The sequence below is a fragment of the Ciconia boyciana genome, chromosome 4, assembly GCF_034638445.1.
Source record: "Ciconia boyciana chromosome 4, ASM3463844v1, whole genome shotgun sequence".
In the NCBI taxonomy this organism is placed as follows: domain Eukaryota; kingdom Metazoa; phylum Chordata; class Aves; order Ciconiiformes; family Ciconiidae; genus Ciconia; species Ciconia boyciana.
In genome coordinates this window covers 49353556-49378172 of record NC_132937.1, presented here as the reverse complement: position 1 = coordinate 49378172, position 24617 = coordinate 49353556, and the positions used below count along the sequence as shown (strand labels likewise).

At 35.9% G+C, this 24617-nt stretch overlaps 1 protein-coding gene across 4 annotated transcripts in view; it reads left to right on the top strand.

Annotated features, from left to right (window-relative positions):
• The window catches only part of PTPRD (protein tyrosine phosphatase receptor type D), a 380545-nt gene that overhangs the window by 284467 nt on the left and 71461 nt on the right, over positions 1-24617 (top strand). For all 4 annotated transcript variants that reach the window (XM_072859514.1, XM_072859513.1, XM_072859512.1 and 1 more), the window contains 3 exons: positions 762-922; positions 9581-9693; positions 18958-19055. In XM_072859514.1, the coding sequence (XP_072715615.1) occupies positions 762-922; positions 9581-9693; positions 18958-19055 (372 nt within the window). The remainder of the gene's footprint in view (positions 1-761; positions 923-9580; positions 9694-18957; positions 19056-24617) is intronic.

The window sequence follows — 24617 nt, the reverse complement described above, 5'->3', positions numbered from 1 at the left end:
AGCCATAGATCAGACATCTCAGGTCAGACCAGAATAAAAAAAAAAAGTTACTATTTTCTTATCACAGGTCTTAACCTAGGCCAGCTGGCTTTGCACCATCTGGTAAGGCAAAGATTTTCAACAGCCTCTGTTGGTTCATAATTCCAGTTCCATCCCTAAGAAAGACTTTGAATATTCAGCTTCCCTTCATATTCAACAGTGGCTTCCCCTGTTTTTCAGTCTTAAATTCAAGTTGTCTCCATCTGCTGTAAGAACACTCTGTCAGACAGTTTTTGACTGATCAAAATGCACCCTACTATTGCCACAGGACCCTTTTCTAGGAACCTCCTACCTTCAGTCCCCTTTATTTTTCCCTATAGTACTCTTTCTTTCAGAAGTATCCTTTCATGTCTTGCAGGAAGAAGTAGCGTAAAGCCAATATGAAACTAAAACAAAAGCCAAAAACGAGTAACAGATTGGTTATATTCCTAATACTTCATTTTCTCATTCTCTGCTTAAGTTGCAAAGCGTTCTGTGAAGGACTGTGTTACCTCATTTGTCTGCAGATCACTGCTAATATGTGGAACACAAAATAAAGACAGTAATAACAACACATCGTTAAGTTTGCAAGTTTATATACTTCCTGACTTGAAGAAAAATAGCATTTTTACAGCTATGTTCATTGCATCATTATCTTGTATAGATCTATTTTAGATCTAGGATAGTTACTATTTTAAATGCACTCCTTTCTCATTAAGTTAAGATTTATTTTATTTGTATAGACCATGTATGCAACCAGCCCGTATTCTGATCCTGTTGTGTCGATGGATCTTGATCCCCAACCAATTACAGATGAGGAAGAAGGCTTGATTTGGGTTGTTGGACCAGTTCTTGCAGTTGTGTTTATCATCTGTATTGTTATTGCTATACTTCTTTATAAAAGGTAAGTTTTCTTACCAAGTGTGTAACTTCCTGATATATTGGCCATTTTATAATACTGTTCCACACTGTATTTTTTTGTACTACAGTAGTAACTGTCATTGCTTTGGGATATTTCCATATTTATTAATGGTTTCCAGAACACTGCAGAAATTTTAGTAGATTGACTGAAAGTTTACAATAATTACAGGTATGTGGGTAAATTTTTCTGTTGATGACACTCTATTAACATTTCTGCATTTAAATGTTTTTTCCACTTTGCATACATTTGTGAAGAAAATATGTGCTTGCATATAAATATGAATGAAATTCGCACATTTGACGTTTTAAAACTTATTTTTAGATGTGTAATAGTAATACATTAGGGGTTACATTCAGCTTGATGTTAAACATGATTTTCATCTCCACTCAAATAATTTGAGTTTTTACTTTTGACAGTTGGCCTCAATTTGGCAGCGTATCTATATGAATTTGAAGCTCTGAACTGAGAGATTAAAGAAACATCAGTAGCTGTTTTTTACTAATCTTGCAGTGAGATCAAACTTCACTTATGCTTCTTTCACTGTCTATGACACAGGTGTAAGTTTGCTATTACACAAAGGAATTTCCTCTGCCTTACAAGACACTAGATGAAAACTGTGGATGGTGCCTTAGTTTATACATAGCGACCTTTTACAGTATAAATGAGTTCACAGGGGTCAAGATACTAAATCAAAACCAAAGAATCAAATCCACAAAGTTTATTTTAATGTTTAGATTTTAACTAATACATTTTTAAAATATCTTGATAAAGTATAATTGGGGAATACTATAAAGATGCTGTGACCTTGTCGGGGGCGGGGGGGCGCACTAGGGATAATTTCATTAAATGGAGTATGTCTTCTAAAATTAATGGCTATGATGCTATCACCTGCATATAAATATTTAAATTCTCCTACCCTGTACACTCTTCCCACCCTAAGCATCTCCAGTCAAATACCTCTGAAGCTGCATGTAGAAAGCTAGTTTCAGGGTTTGGAAAGAGAATTCTCTGTTCAGCAGTAAAAAAACAGTCCAGGGTTAACCTTAACTTTGGATTCCAGATAGATACACATTTACAGAATGTTCTTTAGGGCTGTAATCATACAGCAGCATAATACATGGTCTATTGCTTGCAGATACTATGTCTCCTGAAGGTTTCTATTAGTGCCTACTGTCTCAGCTAATCTAATTGATTAGCAACCAGTGAACCTCTATTTGTGTCTGCCTGTCACTTCAAAAACTAGTCATTAGAGATATGCTAAAAGTGAAATACTCCTTTCTTCTGATTATTTTGGAATATTAAAAGTAAAACTTCTCCCATACTACAAAACAAATCCAAACAATGGCATATAAAGCAGATGTGTAACTGCTTCTGGAAATATTGATTTTTATAACAATCTTAAATTCTATTACCAAAAAAATTATAGGCATATTCCACAAATGATCAAGTAAAATTTGTTCATCAGTAGTGTGAAGAGATTGTCATTCACTGAAAATGGGGGACACATTTTCCATCTGTTATTTACTACTAGTACTAGAACTGTTCAGGTCAATGTCCATATTTATTTATTTATTTTTCTATTTTCAGCTATAAGCTGTATATTGTTAAACTGCATTGATTTGGCAAATTACCTTTAAGAAATTATGACTACAGTTTTACCAGTCTGTGGTCCTCTGTGAACTTTTCATTTCTGTTAAAAAAGTAATATATAATTGGATATTTTTTTTCCAGAGTATGCAACCTGGATGCAGGCTAACAGCTAGTGTTTGATAGCTTTACTGTCTGTAGAACAGCAATAACTAGACAAGACAGTAGGGCTATTTAGCATAATGCTTTGAGAAAACAGTGAAATTTAATTTCTGAGTTGACTCTGTTAAAGGGAATTACTGTGGCTACAGGAGTTGGACATGGTAAAAATATGCAATAAAAAATAGGAAAACAAGACATTTTCATGGATACAGGAAATGTTACAAGTATATTTCTAGAATATATTGGGGCATAAGTGCAACAGTGTCGTGGTTTAACTTCAGTTGGCAACTAAGCACCACACAGCCGCTCACTCACCCTCCCCCCTGCGTGCGGTGGGATGAGGGGGAGAATCTGAAGAGCAAAAGGAAGAAAACTTGTGGGCTGAGATAAGAACAGTTTAATAATTTAAATAAAATAAAAGAAGAAGAAGAAGAAGAAAAGAAGAAGTAATGAAAAGGAAAACAACAAGAGAGATAGAGGAACAAAACCCAAGGAAAAACAACAAAAAAACCCCAAGGGGTCCAACCGCTCACCACCCGCTGACTGATGCCAAGCCCATCCTCAAGCAGCAATCACTGCCCCCCGGCCAACTCCCCCCAGTTTCTATACTGAGCATGACACCATATGGTATGGAATAGCCCTGTGGCCAGTGTGGGTCAGCTGTCCTGGCTGTGCCCCCTCCCAGCTTCTTGTGCACCCAGCAGAGCATGGGAAGCTGAAAAGTCCTTGCCTAGTGTAAGCACTACTGAGGAACAACTAAAACATCATTGTGTTATCAACATTATTCTCATCCTAAATCCAAAACACAGAACCAGCTACTAGGAAGAAAATTAATTCTATTCTGGCCGAAACCAGGACAAACAGGTATGATAAGGAGAGAAGATAACAAACGATAGAGGACATCTGCCTAATACATGAAAACACATGCAAAAATTATTAAAAAGGGGAAGATGATGTTGAAGGATGTGCAGTGGGAAGAAGACGACTGGGAATTGACCATGTCTTTTGAAGTGCTAAGGGTAGTAACTCAATGTTTAATTCCCTTTGTCCACAGAAGCCTTTATGAACAGACTTGGACCGCTAATCTCATGATTTACAATACTACTTTTACATTTTAATTTCAATCATAGAGAAAGGACGACTGCAGTTTCTAAAAGAATCATTTTAAGGGAAGAAGTCTTGCCCTCCTTTAAAACAGATGCTATCACAAATAGTGTGGATAAGTTGTGTGGGTTGGTGTGAAGCATATTTAACTGTCCCAAAGAGTAGGAGAGCATGTTTGACCCCTTTATTATTTGTTGGTCAGTTTGTATAAAGGTTATTGCCTCTGCATTTACTCTTCTTAAAATCTGAAAGCAAAGATACTGCATAGAAAGATTTTTTGGATCATATATTAGAATATAGACAAAAGGTCATTGCAGCTTAGTACTTAACAGTAATAGATGGGGAAAATAGTGAAGAGTACATTTTGTTGTCATTGGATATAGCTGCAGTATAATATCCAACAGAATTGAGGCCAATTAATGTACTGTGTGCAGAAGAGCTCACAGATTTCACAGAACCAAAGGGTCACACCTCTGGAGATTGCCCCATCCCAGCCCTGCTCAGAGCATGGCCAGCTACAGCAGGTTGCTCAGAGGCATGTCCAGGCAAGTTTCAGTATATCCAGGAATGGAAACTCCACAAACTCTCTGGGCAACCTGTTCCAGTGTTCAACTATCCTCACAGTAAAAATTATTTTTTCCTAAGTTACAGTTGAGTTTCCTGTCTTTCTGGAGCTGATATCTTGGCAAATGGAACTGACTCAGCCAGTGACCAGTTCAGTGTTCTCTGTCATTGCAGCAGTGATACCACTGTCATAGTGAAAGGAGGGAGCAGTTCTTTAATGTATTGGACTTAAATCTAAACAATCAAATGTAGGGATCCAAGTAAACTAACTAAACATCACTTTCTTTTTGGTCATATTCTTGCCCTCAAGAAAATAAAATTTTTGCTGGTTCAAACATGGAATAAAATATACAGCATAGTAAGATTTATATCCAAAATCTCAAACACTGCCTAGAGACAACGCCTAACTACCATGAGGGCTGTTTGAGTCACAGTTTATATCTCAAGGTGGTTTTGATAAAGCACTACCCTACTGCAACCTACAGCTTAGGCAAACCTAGAGTAAATCCTTTCTACTAATTTTTGAATATGTGATACACGTTAAGTTACACAGGATTTAGATAGTTAGGAACCCAGTTAATGAATGTTAAAGAGCTCTAGAAATTGTTCGGTGTATCTCAGAAACTGACAAACTAGAAAGAGAGTGTGTGTCCCCATGAAGCATCCTTTCATCCACCTTTTTTTTTTTTTTCCCAACATATGAATTTATGTGGCTGTTCCTCCTGGTTTTTAAGAAATCACAAGTTCTCTAATTTCAGCCTTTTGCAGATGCAGAACAAAATGTTCCTCATTCTAGATCTTTCTAGAGTCAGGTTTGTTTGTGGAGTGGGTTTCCATTTGTAGGGAAAAGAAATGAAAGCCATCTTGACAGACTTTGTGTTATTTGCTCTTATAAAGTGCAAGCTTTTTGATTTGGTTCAGAAGGCAGGAGCCTAAGCTTGAATCTTTTGAACACAGTGAACTTTTGCACTTTGAATCATAGAATCATAGAATAGTTTGGGTTGGAAGGGACCTTTAAAGGTCATCTAGTCCAAACCTCCTGCAAGGACAACTAGATCAGATTGCTCAGAGCCCCATCCAACCTGACCTTGAATGTTTCCAGGGATGGGGCATCTACCACCTCTCTGGGTACCTGTGCCAGTGTTTCACCACCCTCATTGTAAAAAAATTCTTCCTTATATCTAGTCTGAATCTACCCTCCTTTAGTTTAAAACCATTACCCCTCGTCCTGTCGCAACAGGGCCTGCTGAAAAGTCTGTCCCCATCTTTCTTATAAGCCCCCTTTAAGTATTGAAAGGCTGCAATAAGGTCTCTCTGGAGCCTTCTCTTCTCCAGGCTGAACAACCCCAACTCTCTCAGCCTTTCCTCATAGGAGAGGTGTTCCAGCCCTCTGGTCATATTTGTGGCCCTCCTCTGGACCAGCTCCAACAGCTCCATGCCTTTCCCGTGCTGAGGACTCCAGAGCTGGATGCAGTACTCCAGGTGGGGTCTCACCAGAGTGGAGTAGAGTGGCAGAATCACCTCCCTTGACCTGCTGGCCACCTGCTGAATCTTGAGCTATAAGAAGAAACATGCTTCTAAGGGAAAAAAACAGACATTTAAAAAAGCATAGAAATTAAAATGGGGGAATCTTAAGTGACGATAAAGGGTTCTATAAAAACTTTTTCATAACATGCGAGTAATCTGGTCATTGCAGACTCCAGGCTATTAAAAGTTTGTAGAAACCCCATTTATTATGATCAACAGACAGACAGAAAGACAAACACTGTATTTACAGTGTTTGTATAGTAGAACGTGTTGGTGGGAGGTAATAAATTATTTTCCCTGTTTAGCTGATCTTTGTACAGATCTATATAGATCACTGTAGACCTCAAGTATGTTGTGTTCCTTCTAAATCTAAAAAGGTGTGTAATACTTTGTTGGAGAAAGATTTATGCTTACCTTACTTTCCAGGGTACTGTTAAAAATTTCTTGCTATTTTATTAACTGGTTTTGTAAAATAGTTTTTAAAGTTTTCTTCTTTTCTTTTTTTTAGTTTAGTACAAGTCTTATGTATTGCATGTATTTAACGTTGTTCCTCGCTTGCCTTTCTCTCCCTCTTCTTCTCCCTTTCTCTCCTTCCCTTTCTCCTCTGCCCTCCACTTTCATCTTTTCTCTCCTCCCTCCTCTCATCTCTCTTCTCTCTAGACTGTAAGAGGGAACTACATCTTAGTGAGATGTCTTTTGTCAATGTAATGTTAACATTACTTTGATAGCTCAAATTAAACACCCATTCTCCATTATCTCACTGGCTAGAATTTGAGGTGGCACTACTTTGCAGATAATGTCTAAAAGAGATTTTTTTTCAGCAGAAGAAGATTCTCTTTGGACTTAACCATGTGTCCATTTATTCTGTGAATCCCAAGCATTAAATATTTTGATGAACTGTCATTTCTTAATTTGGTTTAGTTATATATCTTTACTGTAAGTCAACATTTCTTACATCTCCTGTTGTCATGCTTACCCTGTTTGCTGCTGGTCAACTAACTTTTCACCTTTTCTCCCCTCTTTGCTGCATTAAAATGGAGCAGTAAACCTGACAGGTGAGAAGTGAGAAGTAATCACTCTTCGTTTAATCCAGAAAAGGAGAAAAAAATACAAAAAAAAAAGTTATAATGATCTAAGACAAGGCATCTGTCAGTCTAAGTGAATATGAAGGCGACTGAAAGATTTGTTATGTTGTTTACAGCACATACGTAACATATGCAGCCAAGTTCCACTGCTTTTTTTTTGTGTCTCCATGAGGTACATTTTTAAGAGACAGCACAGCTATACAAAGTATATATGGTTCTATTTGTGTTTTAATGAAATTAAAACAGTGGTTCTTTGCTATAATGAAAGCTGTTGAAGGAATGCATGATTGTGGTTGAAGTGTTAGCCGCTCTAAATCTCCATAATGCTCTGTACACATAGACTCAATGCTGACTTACAGTTCTACAAGTGAAAATGATATGGTGATCTCATTTGTCCTTTGTGGATTTTTTCCACCTGTCTCAAAACCATTGCATAATTTGAAAGAATCATGATGTCTTGTGTAGTCTGGAAAGATACAAAAAAGCCAGAATGATCCTGATAATAATAATAAAAAATAAACCATTCTATTGTCCTATAAGTATTCAAAATATTCAGATATATGATTAGTAGAGATTTTAGTGCTTTTATAGGAATTTATATATGAATATGAATTTCATATGAATATATGATTAATGTGAAGTTGTGCTGCCCAGTACTGACTTGCAAGTGGAAAAAAGGTAAATGAAGCTTGTCTCTGGACAGTTCCACTGATATGTAGACTTCGGGAGAAGGAAATAGAGATAAAAATACTTCTTGAAAGCTTGAAATCACACTCCTTTACTTAAGAAGAAAGAACACTAGGGCATTGTGCTACTGTGGTAGCAGTTTGAGATAGTCAGAATCAAAAGTAAAGAAGGGATTGCAACTGAATTTCTCCATAATATTTTTTTTTAAAAAGGGTAAGAACAGAAGAATCAGATTTAAATCTTCATTGTTTCACTAAAGAGAAGTTAATATATGTGTTAAGGTATTTACCAGAGAACAGATGGAATGTTTTTACAGCAAAACTTTTTTTTTTTTTCCATAAAATCATAGGACTAGTAACTTCCAAATAATTCCTGCGACGATGTTGCTGTTTGGCTTCTTTGCATAGTCTTTGAAATCTTGCTGTATGCACCTTTCATGAATGCCACCAGGTGTTCATCATTTCAAGAACAGCAAGAAATCTGTTGAAGCATTTCTAAGAGGGGAGCCCAGCGGAATAATAACAGATTTAGCATTGTCACATTATGAGTCAATTATAAAAAAAAGAAAGAAAAAAAAAGCCCAACAATAGTTGTATGTTAGAGCAAATATTGGACACCTGGAAAAGGTTTTGTTATTGTAATCCTTAAAATCATCTCAGTTCTGTTTTCGCAAAGCAACTCTTTGCCGCTGTTTGCATTGTCGTTTTATATTACATGAAAAATATCAACCAGTTTGCATTTTCATTCAGGAACTTACAGAGGACTAGTGAAGAAGGATTCTACTTCAAATTAAAGCATTAAATTTCCAGATTCCTGAATGAAAATACAGAGTGGTAGATATTCTTCATGTAACATAGTTCTCCATGTTTTGCATCAGAAAATGATACTGTCAAATGATGGGAGTCCATTTTACCAGAACAGTCAGAGTCAGAACACACGTGGACTGTGCTTCTCTCTAGAGAAAGGGAAGCGTACACAATTTTTTTTCTTTCCTTCCTTCTTTCTTTCTCTCTCTTCCTTCCTTTTCTTTCTTTTACTTTTCTTTCTCTTTGTTTCTTTGTTTCTTTCTTTGTCTTTTTCTTTCTTTCTTTCTCTCTCTTTCTTTCTTTCTTTCTTTCTTTCTTTCTTTTTCTTTCTTTCTCTCTTTCTTTCTCTCTCTCTCTCCCGCTCCCTCCCCCCCTCTCCCCTTCTCTCTTCTGCAGCTTGATTTGGACAGATTGACAGGAGTACTATAATTGCAGTGAAAGTCTTAATTTGATCAGAAGCATTCATACAGAATCCGAGCCTTGAATATGTAGGTGTGATCAAATGCATGAAGATTGTGTAGTGCAGCTCTTACAGAGATGAGAGGCAATAGAGCAGATTCTTACTTCCTAGAAAGTGAAAGGAATACATGTCTTCTGGGATAGGTGTCTTCTGTACTCTGTCATACTGAAAGTACCCAAAGATTCCAGGTTATTTTTTTATAAGCAATGCAGAGCTTTGCATATAAAATATGAAGTATTCAATGATAATAACTTGGCATGTTCATTCTTAATTACATGCTCAAGAGTTGGCTACTTTTTAATAAAGGTATAGCTAGCTAGCTTTTAAAATAGAGATAGTGTGATTTTTTGTAAGTTTCATGTTATATCTTATAATAGTTAACTATTCAGGTGCCCAGAATGATGATCTAGAGGATCAGTCTAGGACAGAATGCAGTTATTTTCCCTCTGACATTACTATATTTAGATTCATTTTGCCACTGCAAATTGTAGCTGCTGTACCCACCATGAATAGTTATTTTACCTTTGCAATGGATCAAATACTCTTTCAGAAATAAGCATCTCCCATTTAGAATAGAATGATTAAACACTCAGGCACCTTTATTTGTCAAGCTAACACTTCAGTCTTATGTTTACATCTATTCACCTTCTCCATGCAGGAAGAGGGCTGAATCTGATTCTAGAAAGAGCAGCATACCCAACAGCAAGGAGGTCCCCTCTCACCACCCCACGGACCCAGTGGAGCTGCGACGCCTTAATTTTCAAACTCCGGGTAAGAGACAATAATACCTCGCTGGGAGCTCTGTGATCACAAACTGGTCAGTGGTGCTGTTACAGAAAAGAAAGATTGATTGTTTAGAAAAATATATTTTGAATGCTTATGAGTTTTTGCATAATGTATTTCTTTGTTAGTTTTGGAAATAATTCTTTAATTTCTTTATTTAAAGAAAAATCCTGCATGAAACAAAGTTAAAGTTCTGTAAAGAAGACCCCAAAGTCACTTGTGTTGTATGGATGTGTTTTATGTGCTAAAATTCCAAGTTAAACCTAACAATGATAGAAAAGATTATTGGGAAATATACATCCCTTTATTTATTAATTATATTCTTACAGCTACTTCTTTGTAAATAAGCTTCCCTCTTATCACCTACTACATTATCAGGTAATCCATTGACATCATTGGGAATTCCACTACATTGCAAATGTACAATACAGAAAAGAAATACTAACTAGAGAAATGGTCTTGTCTATTAAAATCAGGCTATATGTTAGGGTTAAGGAGGATATTAACATGTCAGTAGTTCTGAAGGTAGAAACAACACACTCCCAAATATTTTATTTACTTATTTTATTTATTAAGAATTGTTTTCTTAAAGCTGTTTTGTTTGATAGTCAAGAAACATCGTGAGAGAAATACTTAAAATAGTATTGATTTTTTTACCACCTTTTCATGAGTCGATTTTTTTTTTTTTTTAATTGGCTTTATTTTGATCATGACGTATTCTGGTAGACTTGTTTTCTATTACAGTATGATTGCACACAGTCCCGGTCTGATGCTAATTACTTACAGAATCTTCCTGAGCCTTATGTTTGTCAAATTTATTACATTAAGTACAAAAAATAATGAATTCAAGCTCATAAAGGCAGGAAATTAAGTACTTGAGATGTTGAGAGATTAGCTGCAGAAGCTGACATACTAAATATTACAAAAGGGTTAACTGGACTTGCAAATCTCATTTCTGATCTTCTAAACAGTGGCTATATTAAGATAGTGTTGCCCCAGCAGGAGTGGATCTGCAGAGCAATGAATTTGGGGCTAAAGACCCAACATCCACACTGCATGCGTATGGCAGAGGTAGAAAGGGAAGAGTCTGGAGGTTTGAGTTTTACCCCAGCCTTGCTTTTTTAGTCTGTTCCAGTATACTGAATGCTCTTTAGCAGCTGGGGCAAATTAGGAGTGTTTCAGGAGTGCATCTTCTAGTTTAGCATCTTGTTGACGTGTGCTGGGACCTCTCTACAATACAAACCTAAGTGCAGTAAACGGAAATTATTGAAAGTTTTGATTCACAGTTGTGCTTCTGTGACTGCAGTATTAATGTAGACTAATCCTTACTGAGCAAAGGTTTCGTATGTTATTCATCACTTTCATACAAAGTTTTAAAGGTTGTTACAGAGATAGAAGTATACGTACAAGTCTCTGAAACATGAAAAGAAAAATTAGGGTTCTTACAGTTTAGCTTATGCCTAAGAGAAGTCATTATCTGTATACAGATATATACTGAGTAGAGTGGATGGCTTAATATCTAGGTATATAAGCATAATTTTCTGCTGTCCATGTATTTAGATGTGGAGTCTTATCTATCCATTTAGTATTCATCATAAATTAAAATAAAATGTGGGCATAAAAAAAATGCTGCCAAGTCTTAACAACTTTACATATAAAATTGATTTATTGTCATTAATTGTAAATTTACATTTAGAATGTATAGTTATTAAGAAATGGAAGAATTCATGGCACTTGTAGACACTGTAATTCCACCTCATTGATCTGAAAAGAACTGGAGAGGAGTGGAAGTGTACCTTTCCTTACAGTGCTATAGTTTATCTCGGAAGTTTGCAGTTTTCTGTGAAGCTAGTTGAGCAGAACATCTGCAATCCATTTCTACTATGAGGTCATTTTCTTTGCAGTAAACCTTTTCACAAAATGGAGGATTAAAATTATTAAAAATATAGTACAGAAATCAAATGACAATCTTTTTTCCTACTATTGTACCACCTAAGATCCCTAGGCACAGGTCAGGCCATTATGTTACTCAGCATGCAACCAAATATTAAGGAGAAAATTCCTACCCCAGGACATTTGTCGTGCTGTGTAATACTGGCTAATTAACATGTTCTTAATATGTAATCTTAGCCCCAGTGAGTCAAGGTACAGTTCTTGTGCTAGTAAAAGCAGAACCTTACTTAACTCAAATTATCTTCAATTAGGGCTACCATTTCATTAAAATCCAGCTGAATTTAACTTAGATATTTAGATCCTGCTGGAATGTTTATCCAACTCCACACATGTTAAATAACATGCAAGACAAAGCTTTTCAAGACAAATGTAGACAAACTACAGAAAGGCTGTACATTCAGGATACCAGTTTTGTTGGTTTTGTTGTTCTTTCACTCTCAGATGTGTGTTTTTTATTTTCTACCAGGTAGCAGAAATAGGCAGCAGGGACAAAGCAGGTAGCTGAGAGAAGGGATTGGGGCTGATGTGGTTATGTGTTGGGTTTCTTTTACTGAGACATCTGCAGTTACCCTCATACAATGGCCTTATCTACTCTGTAAGATGTTACAATTTCTGAACGTTGCCTACAGATAAATAAATGACAGAGCGGTGAATGTACTTTAATAGTGTATGCCAAGTCAGTACAACTGCATCAGGATAGATGATTTGACAACATTGTTATTATAATGATTTATTTATTTATTTAGATTATGAAAGCATCCACAGTTTGCTTGGAACTTTCCAGGCACACCAGTTGCTTCCAGTGGGAGGGGAAAAAAAGAAGTTTATAATGAATCCATAATGTGAAGAAGTGTTAGAGAAGAAAATTTTAAATTACAATGACTTATCCAGATTGCCAGTTTTCACTGGGAGAGGTGAATGAGACACTCCTATAAAATTCTGGGTTGTCATAAACTTTAATACTTTAAAAGATTTCTAAACAGCCTCTTTCCAAAAATGCTAGCAATCATATATTTTGTGTAAGGAAAGGTCTGATCAGATAAAACTATCAAAATAATTTGAAAGTGAAATTTTCCTGTCTGTGTTAAATTTGAATTTCTAACCACAAGTACAAAATACTCCTGATACAGGTGATTAGGCATAACTTTTTGAAAGAAATTATGAGAAAGCACTGCTTTATCTTTGGTGATATTTAGGCAATGATTTAGGCATAATTATGTTGTTCTTGTCCTAAAATTGTCAATTCAGCATGAGGATGTCATAAAAATCCACAGTCTAAACTACCAGAACAGCAAATGTCTTGCTTTGCTTTCACTTTTTCTTGTCCTGTCAATACAGAACTTAATTCTTCACTAATCTAGTACTTACCTAAACGGTTTCCTATCTTACCTGGTCCAGGAAGGATCAAATTCATCTCTGGCTTCACTTCTCACTGGATAGAGTAACTCCACAGATAAATTTGACATTTTGTCTTGACATTTGGAATAGCCCACAGTTCTACAACTGAGAACAAGATCCCATGTCCATATGTGTTATCCAAAAATGTATATTTGTTAGATAAGCCCATATGCCAGTGAGTGGGTCACAGCATTGCCAAGTTTTCTTTGAGTAAACTTGAAAATACCCAATCTCTCAGTAGCATACAGGATTTAATTTATAAGTCTGTAATTCTTCCAGAACTAGAGTAGCTGAGGAAAAGTCAGTCACATTCTTCCTGTTCTACAAGTTTCCTAAGAAACACAGGATTAAAATCATTAACCTGATGCGCAAATTTTAGAAGTCTCTATGCCACATGGGAGAGTAAAGGTAAGGAAGGGGTAATAATTAAGCCCTCACAAAAGGTTTCATCAAATGAGGAAGCCCGGTTTTGCATAGAGGAAAATAACTGATGTTAAGTGGTTTGAGTGGGTTATGAGAGACCCAAGGCTCAGGCAAAGACTTCAATCTGCCAATCAGCCAAAGAACTCAATTGAGTCATGCCTCAGAAATGACTGGGTTTTTTCCTCATTTAAGTATAAAATGTGTCACACTTATAAGTAATTTGTGTAATTGGGTGCCAATTAAATAATTATCTCATTATCTCTTACGAACTAAATAAGATGCTTTGAAATACAAGAAAAATAAATAGAATTATTACAGCTCTGAATGAAAGAGTCTGCTTTTTATTAGATAAGTAAGTAAGTGCTTACAAAACACTTACTCCCTGAGTTCCTAAGGAGACCCAATAAGTGAGTTCCCCAATAAGTGAGTTCCCCAATAAGTGAGTTCCACTAACTTATTTCCAAGATAAGGGAGAAAAAGGGTAAAACAGGTCCAGAGGAAAAAGGTGCAAATAACAAAAGTGGAAAAAGTGATGTCTGGATTTAGTCACCTGCTTTGCAAGATAGCAGGAAATTTCTTCCCTTAGTTTATCCACACAATTTCTGTTTATGAGGGTCATTACAATGCTGAAGGAAGTACTGTGGTTTGTCTCCATGGCAAAACCAAACTGGAATAGCTTTCTCACAGTGAGCGATCCTGCATGTAGCTCTTCATGTGGACTTGACTTACACGAAGGATTTAGGCACCTAAAAGAGGTATAGGCTTCAAAGTGCAAATGGCACTTCTCTCATATCACACTTGGTTGCTTTCAAACCTAGAGGCAATCAAAATCTGCTTAGCTGGGAGATGGAGTTGAAAGTTCTGCTCCTCACAAGAGTTTGGTTTTTTTTTTTCTGGATTTTAGCCAATAGTTTTGCAAGGTGTTATTGTATTGAACAATTTTAGATCAGGGTCTGAAAACTAGGTTTCCCCTTTTCTCGGTGTAGACAGCTTTTATGCCTCAGAGCTGAGGCTTCTGCCGTGAGGCTCCAGAGCCCCTACAGCTGCTTGGTAGAGCTAAGTCTTTGATACAGAACAAAAATTATTTTAATTCCAGAATAATTAATCTAGTTTTGAAGAACTTAAATTATTCTGGAATAAAAGTGACTTCATTTTGCAATATTATATCCACATTGGTAACTATTTTAGAATAGCTATTACAGAACGACATATTTCTCTAGAGCTAATCTTGTAAATTTAGCTTTGTACACAAGATGTAAGATCTCTCTCTGGCTTACCTCTAACTGTATGAAAAAGAAACTTTAGAGTAACAGTAAATTTTTTGTCAAATATACTAAAGGCATCCATGCTAAATTTTCTTGAATGCCAAATTCCTACTGAATCAGGTTCATCTTTCGTTTTTTCCATTTTCCACATCCAAATTTTAAATAGGTATTTCTTTCTACATTTTTCATAAGGGTAAGTATGAGTAACAATAGCCACTGTTTCTGATTCCTTCTTTTTTCTATAAAGGGGCAACATCTTAATCAACATAGATTGGTGTGTGAGAGGGTATTCTATGTTATTAAATAAAAATGAGGATGTAATAAATCAGTTTTTTAAATCACAGGGTATTAATTCAATGTGGACCTGAAATACAACTAATTTCATAAACAAATTTCTGTGAAAATAATGTGTCACATTTTCAGTTCATCTAGATTGTAGTCTGTATGCTAGCAGCTATGCACTTTGTTTAATTTCTAACTTCCTTCTTGTTTATTGTGGGCATGTCAACCTAGAGGTCCAAATTTGTAAATAATTGTGTGTTTCTTAAATGTTTTTAAAAGCCCTTATCCTAAAACCCTGACAACAAACAAAATCATAATTTAACGCACTAACAACAAGGCCAAAACACCCACTTGTTTCAGTGGGGTAAAGGAGTATACTTAACAGGTTTAATGTCTGTCAATATGCAGATGAATTCTGACCTTGGTCTCTCAGTTTTTCATTGAAATTGTGGCACATATGGTATCCCATGTTCCTTAGTCATGTATTTACCACAGATTAACCAGAAGATAATTCTACACCGTAATTAAACTATACATTGTCATTTAATTCATGTGGAGGTATTACTACTAGGCTGCATAAGATCAATCACGTTTTGCAATCTTCTACCAAATCTGAAATTAAAAGCTTCTTATGGATACAATTTCAGCTGTGTTTTGCATGTGGTGGTTTTGGGGTTTTTTAAATCTGTTTAAGTTTTAAAGTGGTTTTGTGTCTTTATTTTCTTACTTTAAAGAAAGTTTGAAAGCATGTTTTCAGCATGGTGTTTCTTTTGACTTTCTAGCATGTCAAAGGATCTGTTGTAATTTAGCTGTATTTTGTCTTTAATTTTTTGTGTTTTCATAGCATATGTTGATTGATGTGGAGGTGTCAGCAAATAAGTGTATTTTCTTATTTGTAGCCACAGAAATAAGTGTGTTTAGTGTATTTTGGGTGGATTTTTTGAGTCAACTGCTACACCTGCTGTTCACATGCAACTCACATTAAGCTCAGTAGGAGCCTCATGCTTTTGCATGAGATATGATAAGATCTTAAAATGTTCATTCATAGCATATTCTGTTATGATGCTTGTTATGATTCATAGGCTGATTACATAACAAAAGCCCTTCAGCAGTTCTTTTAAAAAATAGATACTTTTATCATCTCAGTAGAGCACATTTGATATAGTTAAAAGATGAAAATATACCAAATGCAATTACTTCACTTCATAAGTTAGCTGCGAAAGTATTATTTGAAGAAAGTTAATCTGTCAAAGTGTAAGTGCCTAAAATGAGTTGTGGAGAAAGGGGGTATAAGCAGTGAAAATTTGCCAGTTTCTGAAGTTGGAAGCAGTTCCTTTTTTTCCTTAGAAAAGAAAATTTTATGTCAAGTTTCATTTTGCACAGGGTGTTTAATATGAAATCTCCCCTTAGGAATGTCAAGTGGGATACAGAGGAGCATATAAACAAAAACAGTTTAAAAAAGAATAGATGTTCAGTATCTTTAAAAAAAAATTCCTGCACAGTAAGCTAATTATTGAGATTTGTGTTCATGATGCTGGTGATTTAGTCAGTTTCATCATGTAATGAGCAAGTCTCATTCTCTTTGGGTTTATGTCCTTTATATTTACAGTAGGGTAACTGGACCTTTAGACATCTTCTTAGTTGAGTTTCCAGACGCTGTTTTGTGCATGTCTGAACTGCCTGTATGTACGAGATTGATTGATTATGATGGTCTACTGCTGTTACTAATTTGTTTCCCATTTCCGATTGGCTTTTACTTTTTACAGCTTTGAGCAGTAATTCAGTCCCCTACGCCTCCCTGATTGGCTCTGTGTCCTCCCTCTCTAGCCAAACTACCACTCAGTCCTTATATGATAATAACTCTCTCCCACGATTCGCTCGAAAAGGTCTAAACATCTTTGTCTCTATTATTTTCTCTGTTCAAGCACTGTTTTAGATGTACATCAGTCCACCTCCATTTCTGGATCAATCTGGAGTTCTCTTGTGTCTTTCCACTCACATATTTTCCATAGGGGTGCTTGATCTGGATCAATCAGTGTAATTTTTAGATGACTGTCACCCAGATTCATTTTGAGAATAGCCAAGTTCTATTAAGTGAAATTTCTAAGAAAATGGTAGACAACCAGAACTGATTAAAATAAATTAGTACTTAGAGACTAATTTGTTAATTGAAATTTATAAGAAATCTTCCCATTATATCTGAATATTCTGCTTTGTTAGTTGACTGACAGCTTGCCTTAATATCTACTTTAAATAATGTTTCACCATCACAGATGTGCTATGAAGGTAATATATATGTATAGGGTCAGAAAAATTAGGGCCAGTGCTGCTGGACATTATTTCAGACTCTAGTATGATGCCTGAAATGTCAAAGAATCAAAAAGAAAACAAGACTCTAAAAAAAAGAAAACAGAAAAACATGCTATAGTGTGACTGTGTTGTAACCACATGGTCATTTTCAGCTACGTTTACAGGAAATGCAAGTTAACTGTCTTAGGCATGCTCTTGAAATTCACGGTGACAAAGCAAACTGCATTGTGCAACATGGCTTCCAGCTTGAGCCCCCTTGAGTCATCACTGTTTTCACTTTGTAATTTCAAGAGATCCTGGGGTTTACTAGCTTAATTTTTCTAGCCAGCTCTGATTTCTTCCCACAAGCAATTGAAAACTCACTTTCATTTTAGGTGTGATAATATAAAGCATGAAGAGAAGAATGTAAGCATTTTGGAGAAGGGTCACGAAGACTAATAGCGTGAAACAAACACGTTCACAAATTTTTGCCTGGCAAATCTTCAGCTGGCAGATTGTTCTAGTTGACCCCACATCTTTTCTGTCTTTCTTTTGCCTTGCTGTCCCTATACTGCCTTCCACACCCATCTCTATCTCTGATTCCCAGCTAGTCTTCTTCTTTTTCACTCAGTATCTTCATCATGGACAAAGATGTTTACACCTGAAGTAGATTGTAGGTACTTTTGGGGGTTGATAAATGGGGTTTCAGATTAAGCATATTTTAAGGTACTAGTGCAGTCAGTATGTGTGTCCAGCCAAACTGTACAACCCCTGCCTCTACAATCTGCTACTAGTGAAAACATTTTTGAAGTTCTAATTGTCTGATGTCCAATGTTGTCTTCAGTGACTGTTGTCTAAAAGCAATGGTGCATGTTATTCTAGTCATTCATAGTTGCATGTGAATGTCAGTCACCTCAAAATTTCATAAAATATTTAAGTATTTCTAACTTAGTCAGAATATGTAGTCAGTCTTCTAGACCTTGATGCATTATTATTAATCCTCAAGCTATCCATTTCATTTTTTATACTTTATTTTATAAGTTAGTTTTATGTTGGTTTGAGGTTTCTTTGGTTTTTACCATTTCCTTTGCAGGTTCAGGTGTCTCCGGTTACCTCGGTAACCTTCATTCTTCAAGTTCGTTTTTCTTGATTATGCATAAGTCACTTTGTTTTCTGTCAAAACACTATTCTTTCCCCTTTAGGGCTCTTTCAGTGTCTGTTTCTCAGCTCACCTTTCCTCATCTAGTTCAATGGATTTTCCATTTCACGCAGTGCAGGAGAAGGAGTTTGAAATTACATTAAGAGTCATTACTCAAAGCAGAGGTCGACATCAGGTCTAACTGTCTCATTTTTCCATGCCTAGCTAACCTCATTGACTCATATCACAGTAACTCTTTCCTCTACACTAGGAATGTTAGCTTTGGGAATATGCTTGGTGACTTCTTTTAATTTGGCTTCAGAGCTCATCTATCCAGAGCATGTCCTGCTTTGAGTAACCAAACTATTTGCCTGCTTTTCTCACATATGACATCTTTACTACTTACACATTTCTAGCCATTCTAACTACTGCATTTTCTAAATTTTAGAGTGATGCCGTCACTGTAGTTTAGTTTAAATTCTGTTCTTCCTTCTTGTTCAACAGGTATGGCCAGTCATCCCCCGATACCTATCTTGGAACTTGCAGATCACATTGAAAGATTGAAAGCAAATGACAATTTGAAGTTCTCACAGGAGTATGAGGTAATTTTCCCCACTTTCTCATTATTAAAATTGTTTAAAATGTCATGGTTTCTGTTCCTCTAGACTTTTCTCTGCTATGTACCCACCCTGATGGTGCCAGTTTTGTATGATATTAAAACCATGATAAAAAAAGTTCTCTGTGTAAAATGACTATGTTGGTGAGGTGGCAATCTTTGCTTGTAACAATCTATTCTCTTTTTATAAGGGTATGTGTCAGGGTAGATTGCATGGGCACATACCTGGAGTAGTGTGTGAATGATACAGCACTTACTCTTTTTAATATACACAAATATCATATACTCTGCAGTTAAAAGATCCTTAGATTATTTTAAAAATCTCCTGTGTAATGTTGACAGGACACATATAGTACAAGCTCCAAGGAAGTTACAGTCCAATGTGTTAATTTTGCATGGATTAAAAGAATTTGCAATTGCCTGGTGTCTTTCCTAATATAACAGTTTCAAGACATTGTATTTTCCTCCTGTCAATAATACCACATTGATAATCTGTGAATGATGGTCTATAAGAGCATGAAAGAATTTCACTGGAAGAGAGTAATCATTTACAAGCCACCTTGTCAGTAATCCATGGAGTATACCTCCCCAGACATGCATTGGTACTATGGAGAGTAACAGCCTCTCATGTCAGTAATTTGTGGCTAAAGGGACTTAGATAGCCATCCATTAAACACAGTAAATTATAGCTTTCTTCAATGCCAATACGGTCTATGTCAAAAATCTGGGGATAAAGTATGCACTGAACCATCAAAAAAAGAATGCTTCTTTAGAGCAGCTATAAGCAGTCATGTCAGTGATCCAAGGATTAACAGCTCCCAGAGGGATCACTGACACAGTATTTTCTTTGCAGTTTATTTGTGTCACTAATCCTTGCTTAAAACTTCTCAAGACTTTGTTAGCATGGTGGAGTAAAAACCCATGTTGCTCTAATTTTTTTAGGGACTGCACATTCATTGCATTTGAAGGTTCATACGAACACTGACAGTATAATAAAAAACACTGAAGAAGACTTTCACATGTTGGTTCCATAGTAACAGGTGACTGCATGGGACAGAGATCCTGTAAATGCCCAATGTATTTAAAAAGTGTTGACAGAAAATGTTAAAAATGAATACTAACTACTATGACAGAGAACTAAAATTGCTTATTATTTAATTGAACACGCTGTTCAGAAAGACCTTAAGACTGCTCTAAAAAATAATCTTATTAGATGTCAAAAGGAAAATATAGTCTCAACAATTCATGGAAATGAATTAGTTTGAAAAGCATATCAGTTTACTGTTGCAATCACAAAAAATGTGGGAGTATCTTCTCACACTTCTGTGTGTAAATCCTGTGTTCTTAAGAACAAAGATGTATCATATAAAGTATCAGACAGGGAAATTTATGTAACAGAATGTTCACCATAAAAAAAGCTAACATTTGGTACAAATTTGACAATCATTTCCTGTTGTACTATGGACAAATTCCTTGGAATATCTGTATAGGAAATTCCATTTAATAAATAAAAAGTGTAATTACCAGTCATATAATCTAGTATAACTTCCATAAAAATAGACAATACACCTTTACTATGTCTTGAGCATGTGGAGATGATATGATTCTTCTTATGCTGTAATATAACTTAAAAGTTTTGGTGTTTTAAATTTCCTTTATTATTTAAATCATTAAAATAATCTTGAGAATGTAATCTTAAGCATTTATAACCAGCATTGTGAAGATACATTAAATCATTAAATTCTTAGTATCTGTGCCTCCAGATCTTTTTACCAGACTGTGTAAACAGCCCAGCTTTCACTTTATTTTTTTTTCTTTAACAAAACATATGATCTGGGTCAGACATTCAAGATGAAAATGTGGGCAACTGTAGGTCAACATCAAGCTTCATTCACATTGCTTTGCCCAAGGGGGTTCAACATTTATCTTTGAAATCCTAGCTTTACAGATACCACTTCATTTCCATCTAGTCCAAGGTTCATCCATTTTGAAACAGAATTAGTGAAAAGCACTGCTATTTGGTTTCATGGTGAAGTCTAGGCAGTGGACTAGGGCTGCAGTTTGATGATCACTGTAAGTCATCTCCCTGTCTTGGCTGTGCATTCCTGTTGCCTCTCTTGTGCCAATCCTGGCACTAGTGCATGTGCAGCTGTTCAAGGATTATCTCAGGAAATAGATTCAGCTGAAAACTAATTGTTTTATTTTTCTTTGCTGTTTTCAGTTGGATCAATTCCCTGAACTAGCTCACCACATGGCTGCATGAGCTGTAGTGCCAGCACAAGGGAGCTGGTGGGAACATTTGTGGTCGGGGATTGGGACCTTCTCTTTCAGCAGCAGTCCTCACTAATGTCCCCTAAAAGCAGCTATCTGATTCCGAGACAGAAATGGGTACAGATGGTAACAGTTCAGTTATTATCACTTCAGATTATGTTTGAACTGGTGGTACAGAAAGAAAAAGATATATTTTTAATCTTCAAGAGTTAAAGGTGTAACGTGCAGCAGGAAACCACTGACCTTTATTTATAGTAATAAAGTCCTCTGGTTAATTCCCATTTGGGGAAACAAACATTTTTTATCAATTACCGCTGATGAAATATTTTTTTTCATAATGCCCTTTCCTCCTTGGCATTCCATTATTTTATTTTACTTTTTATGGAATTTCTTACATTGCATGGAGGAAATTCTTCAAAAATAGACTAATAGTATACAACAACTGTTATGACAACTTTGTGATACCATAAAATAATATATATATATATATATATATAGTTTCCTGATGAACACTGACTTCTCATCCAGCTTGTAGAATTTCTTTCAGGAGGCTGGCTCCATTTCAAAAGGATATTTTGGGGTTTTTTTAGCACACCCTACCTTAGTTGCAGCTTCAAAAGAATTACTTGTTTCACAACTCAAACACATCTTTTCATATTATATGCACCCTTTTCACATCTTCAGAAGTATTTGAATACTTGCTGCTGTTCTATCCTTGCTCCTATTCCATCCACTGCATTTTGGTCAGAATTTCTAATCAAAATTGCATACAAGTTTGGTTTCTTGTTTTGGAAGAGTATCGCTTCCTTGCCTGTTCCCACTTTCTCTTCAGACAGACAGAAACCTCCCCATCTCTTCACTACTTCCAAAAGAGAGAAAAAATTATCTCACAGAAGGTGCACATCTACATGCTGTCTCCTCTGCTGATTTGTACCCTCTGGCATCATTTTCTAATGAAATGCCCTAACTTCCTTGCACCCTCCCAGCAAAAGTGAAGGAACTTCTTTGTAGACCTGGACCATGAGAGAAGCCAGGATTGCTTTCTTCAAATAATCCCAAATGCAACCCACTATTCTCCATTCACCTGGCACAAAGCTTCCCAAACGGGGGTGGGGGGGTGGGGTGGTATTTTTTATTTTTTATGATAACATGTTCCTTTTTGTGCTGCATGAAATATAGTTGAGAAAGAATCTGAAATTACCATTAAAGAAATAATAAGTCCAAACTACATCCGTCTGCACTCTGGTTCTGAAAGGAATGCCCAGGGTAATGTGGCAAGTTGGGAAAGTAGGTATCGCAAAAAAATAAGTAGCAATATGCATAGTATAAATGATATATTCTCAGGGGAAAAAAGGAAAAGAAAAAAGAACCCCTTCACTGCTATGATGTGGTAAAAGGAGTGTATTCTCCAGTGTAGACTGTCTTCCAGCTGTGTATTATTTTTGAAGCTTTGATGTCATTGATTGGAGGAGTTCCTACTTCTACAAGTCTTCAGAAACTTTTTCATAGTGTCTTCTTCAGGGCTTCTTCTACCCCAGCTCTTACAGGAGATGATCATGAGAACAGTGGAGACTTCTATCATTATACTTTTCTCACAACTTTACCTTGAATACCAGATTTCATGGCAGAACAGGTGCCACGCCTTAAAGATTACGACTATTGCAAGATTTAAACAAACTTATAATTCACCTGTTGGATAAACTGGTTTTGTAGTTTTAGCATAGATAGTGCTATGTCCTCTTCTCCATAAAGTTCATTTCTACTTCAAAATAAATTTTTCATAATCCTTCATTAATTATTATTAGCTTGCAATCCCCAAGCCTTAGCAGAATGTTGGCTTACCTTGTTAACATGACATATCCTTTATGTGACATAGTTCTTCTGTGTTCCCTAATTTAAAGACGAAGTTTTGACCCCAGCTGATTATTATGAAGCTTTTGCTGACTTTGGCAATTTCAGTGGGATTTTAATGTAATGCAAGGCTCCATATGGACTTGACAGCTGCTAAGCATAAAGCCATATTCATAAGAAACTGACCTTTATATCGTACCTTCTTCTTAACTCAGGCTTCAGAATTTAACAATAAAAAGTGGTCATGGAGACAGACTGAATCAGAACAGTAATGTTCTGCCTACTTTATGCAATACACTAGATGTATTTGTAAAGTCAATTCCTCCTATAACATAGAACAGAAAATCTACTCCTCCAAAGCAGATTCCTGGGTCTTGTGTAAAATAGTTCCACATTTATTATCCAAGATCTGTAGTCATAGCTTTACACCCTTAAGGAAGTAGATTCAGATTCATACCATTTTTGTGTGAGAACCTGTCACTGCAACACAAAAATTACACTACCAGCCTCCATGTGTTATTGTATGATTTACTGTGTATGTGTGTGTGTGCACTGGTTAACTAATGTTACAAGAAATTGTATGTAATTCTAATGTTTTTCCTCATCAGGCTTCTTTCTGTAAATTACAGCCAGTCTTTTGCTTTAACACTGAGTATTGGAAAAGATGAAGATGCATTTTGACTCTGTGCCACACTGCTGTACTATTACAAGTTTTATTGTAGCCTTTCAGTATCAGTGGGTAGGATTTGTGATGAGAAGACAATTTACTAAATATAGTACATTTATCTTTTTGTACCTCAAGCTGCAATAAGATTAACACTGGACACTAAAACAAAATAAATTTTATATAGTAGAAGCACATATAAAACTTATTATTGATCTAAAACACTTTAGAAGTCCATGAAGAACAGATAACTTACTGAATGCATCTGAAATGCATTCACTTACTGAATGCAAAGAAACAGCTGCACTTAACTGCCATTTCATTACAGATAATAGTGACTCATATGCAAAAATCAATTTCTTCTCAGCAAAAATTTGTTTTCTATTCTTCATCTCTACAATAGTTTCCTCTTTCTAATAACAAACATCATTTACTGGTATTCTGTAACTTTACTTGCGTAGGATATGCTCCATTTATTGAGAAACAATTAGTGTAGTCAGTGAACGATGAAAAGTTGTTTGTCTTCTTATTAGTAGCACATATGCTGTTGCATTCACCTAGGTTCTTTGGTGCTTAGTTCCACCTAGGGTAGTATCCGAGCCAGCACGATAGTTATGATACAGAATTTTAAAGACATAATGCAGGAATCTGAAGTGGCACTAGTCAAGATTTATAGTAGTGTATTACCTCCTTCCTTTGTGCTGTGAATGCTTCCTAGGGATAACAGCATTTGTTTATGCTTATATAATTGAAAGAATATTC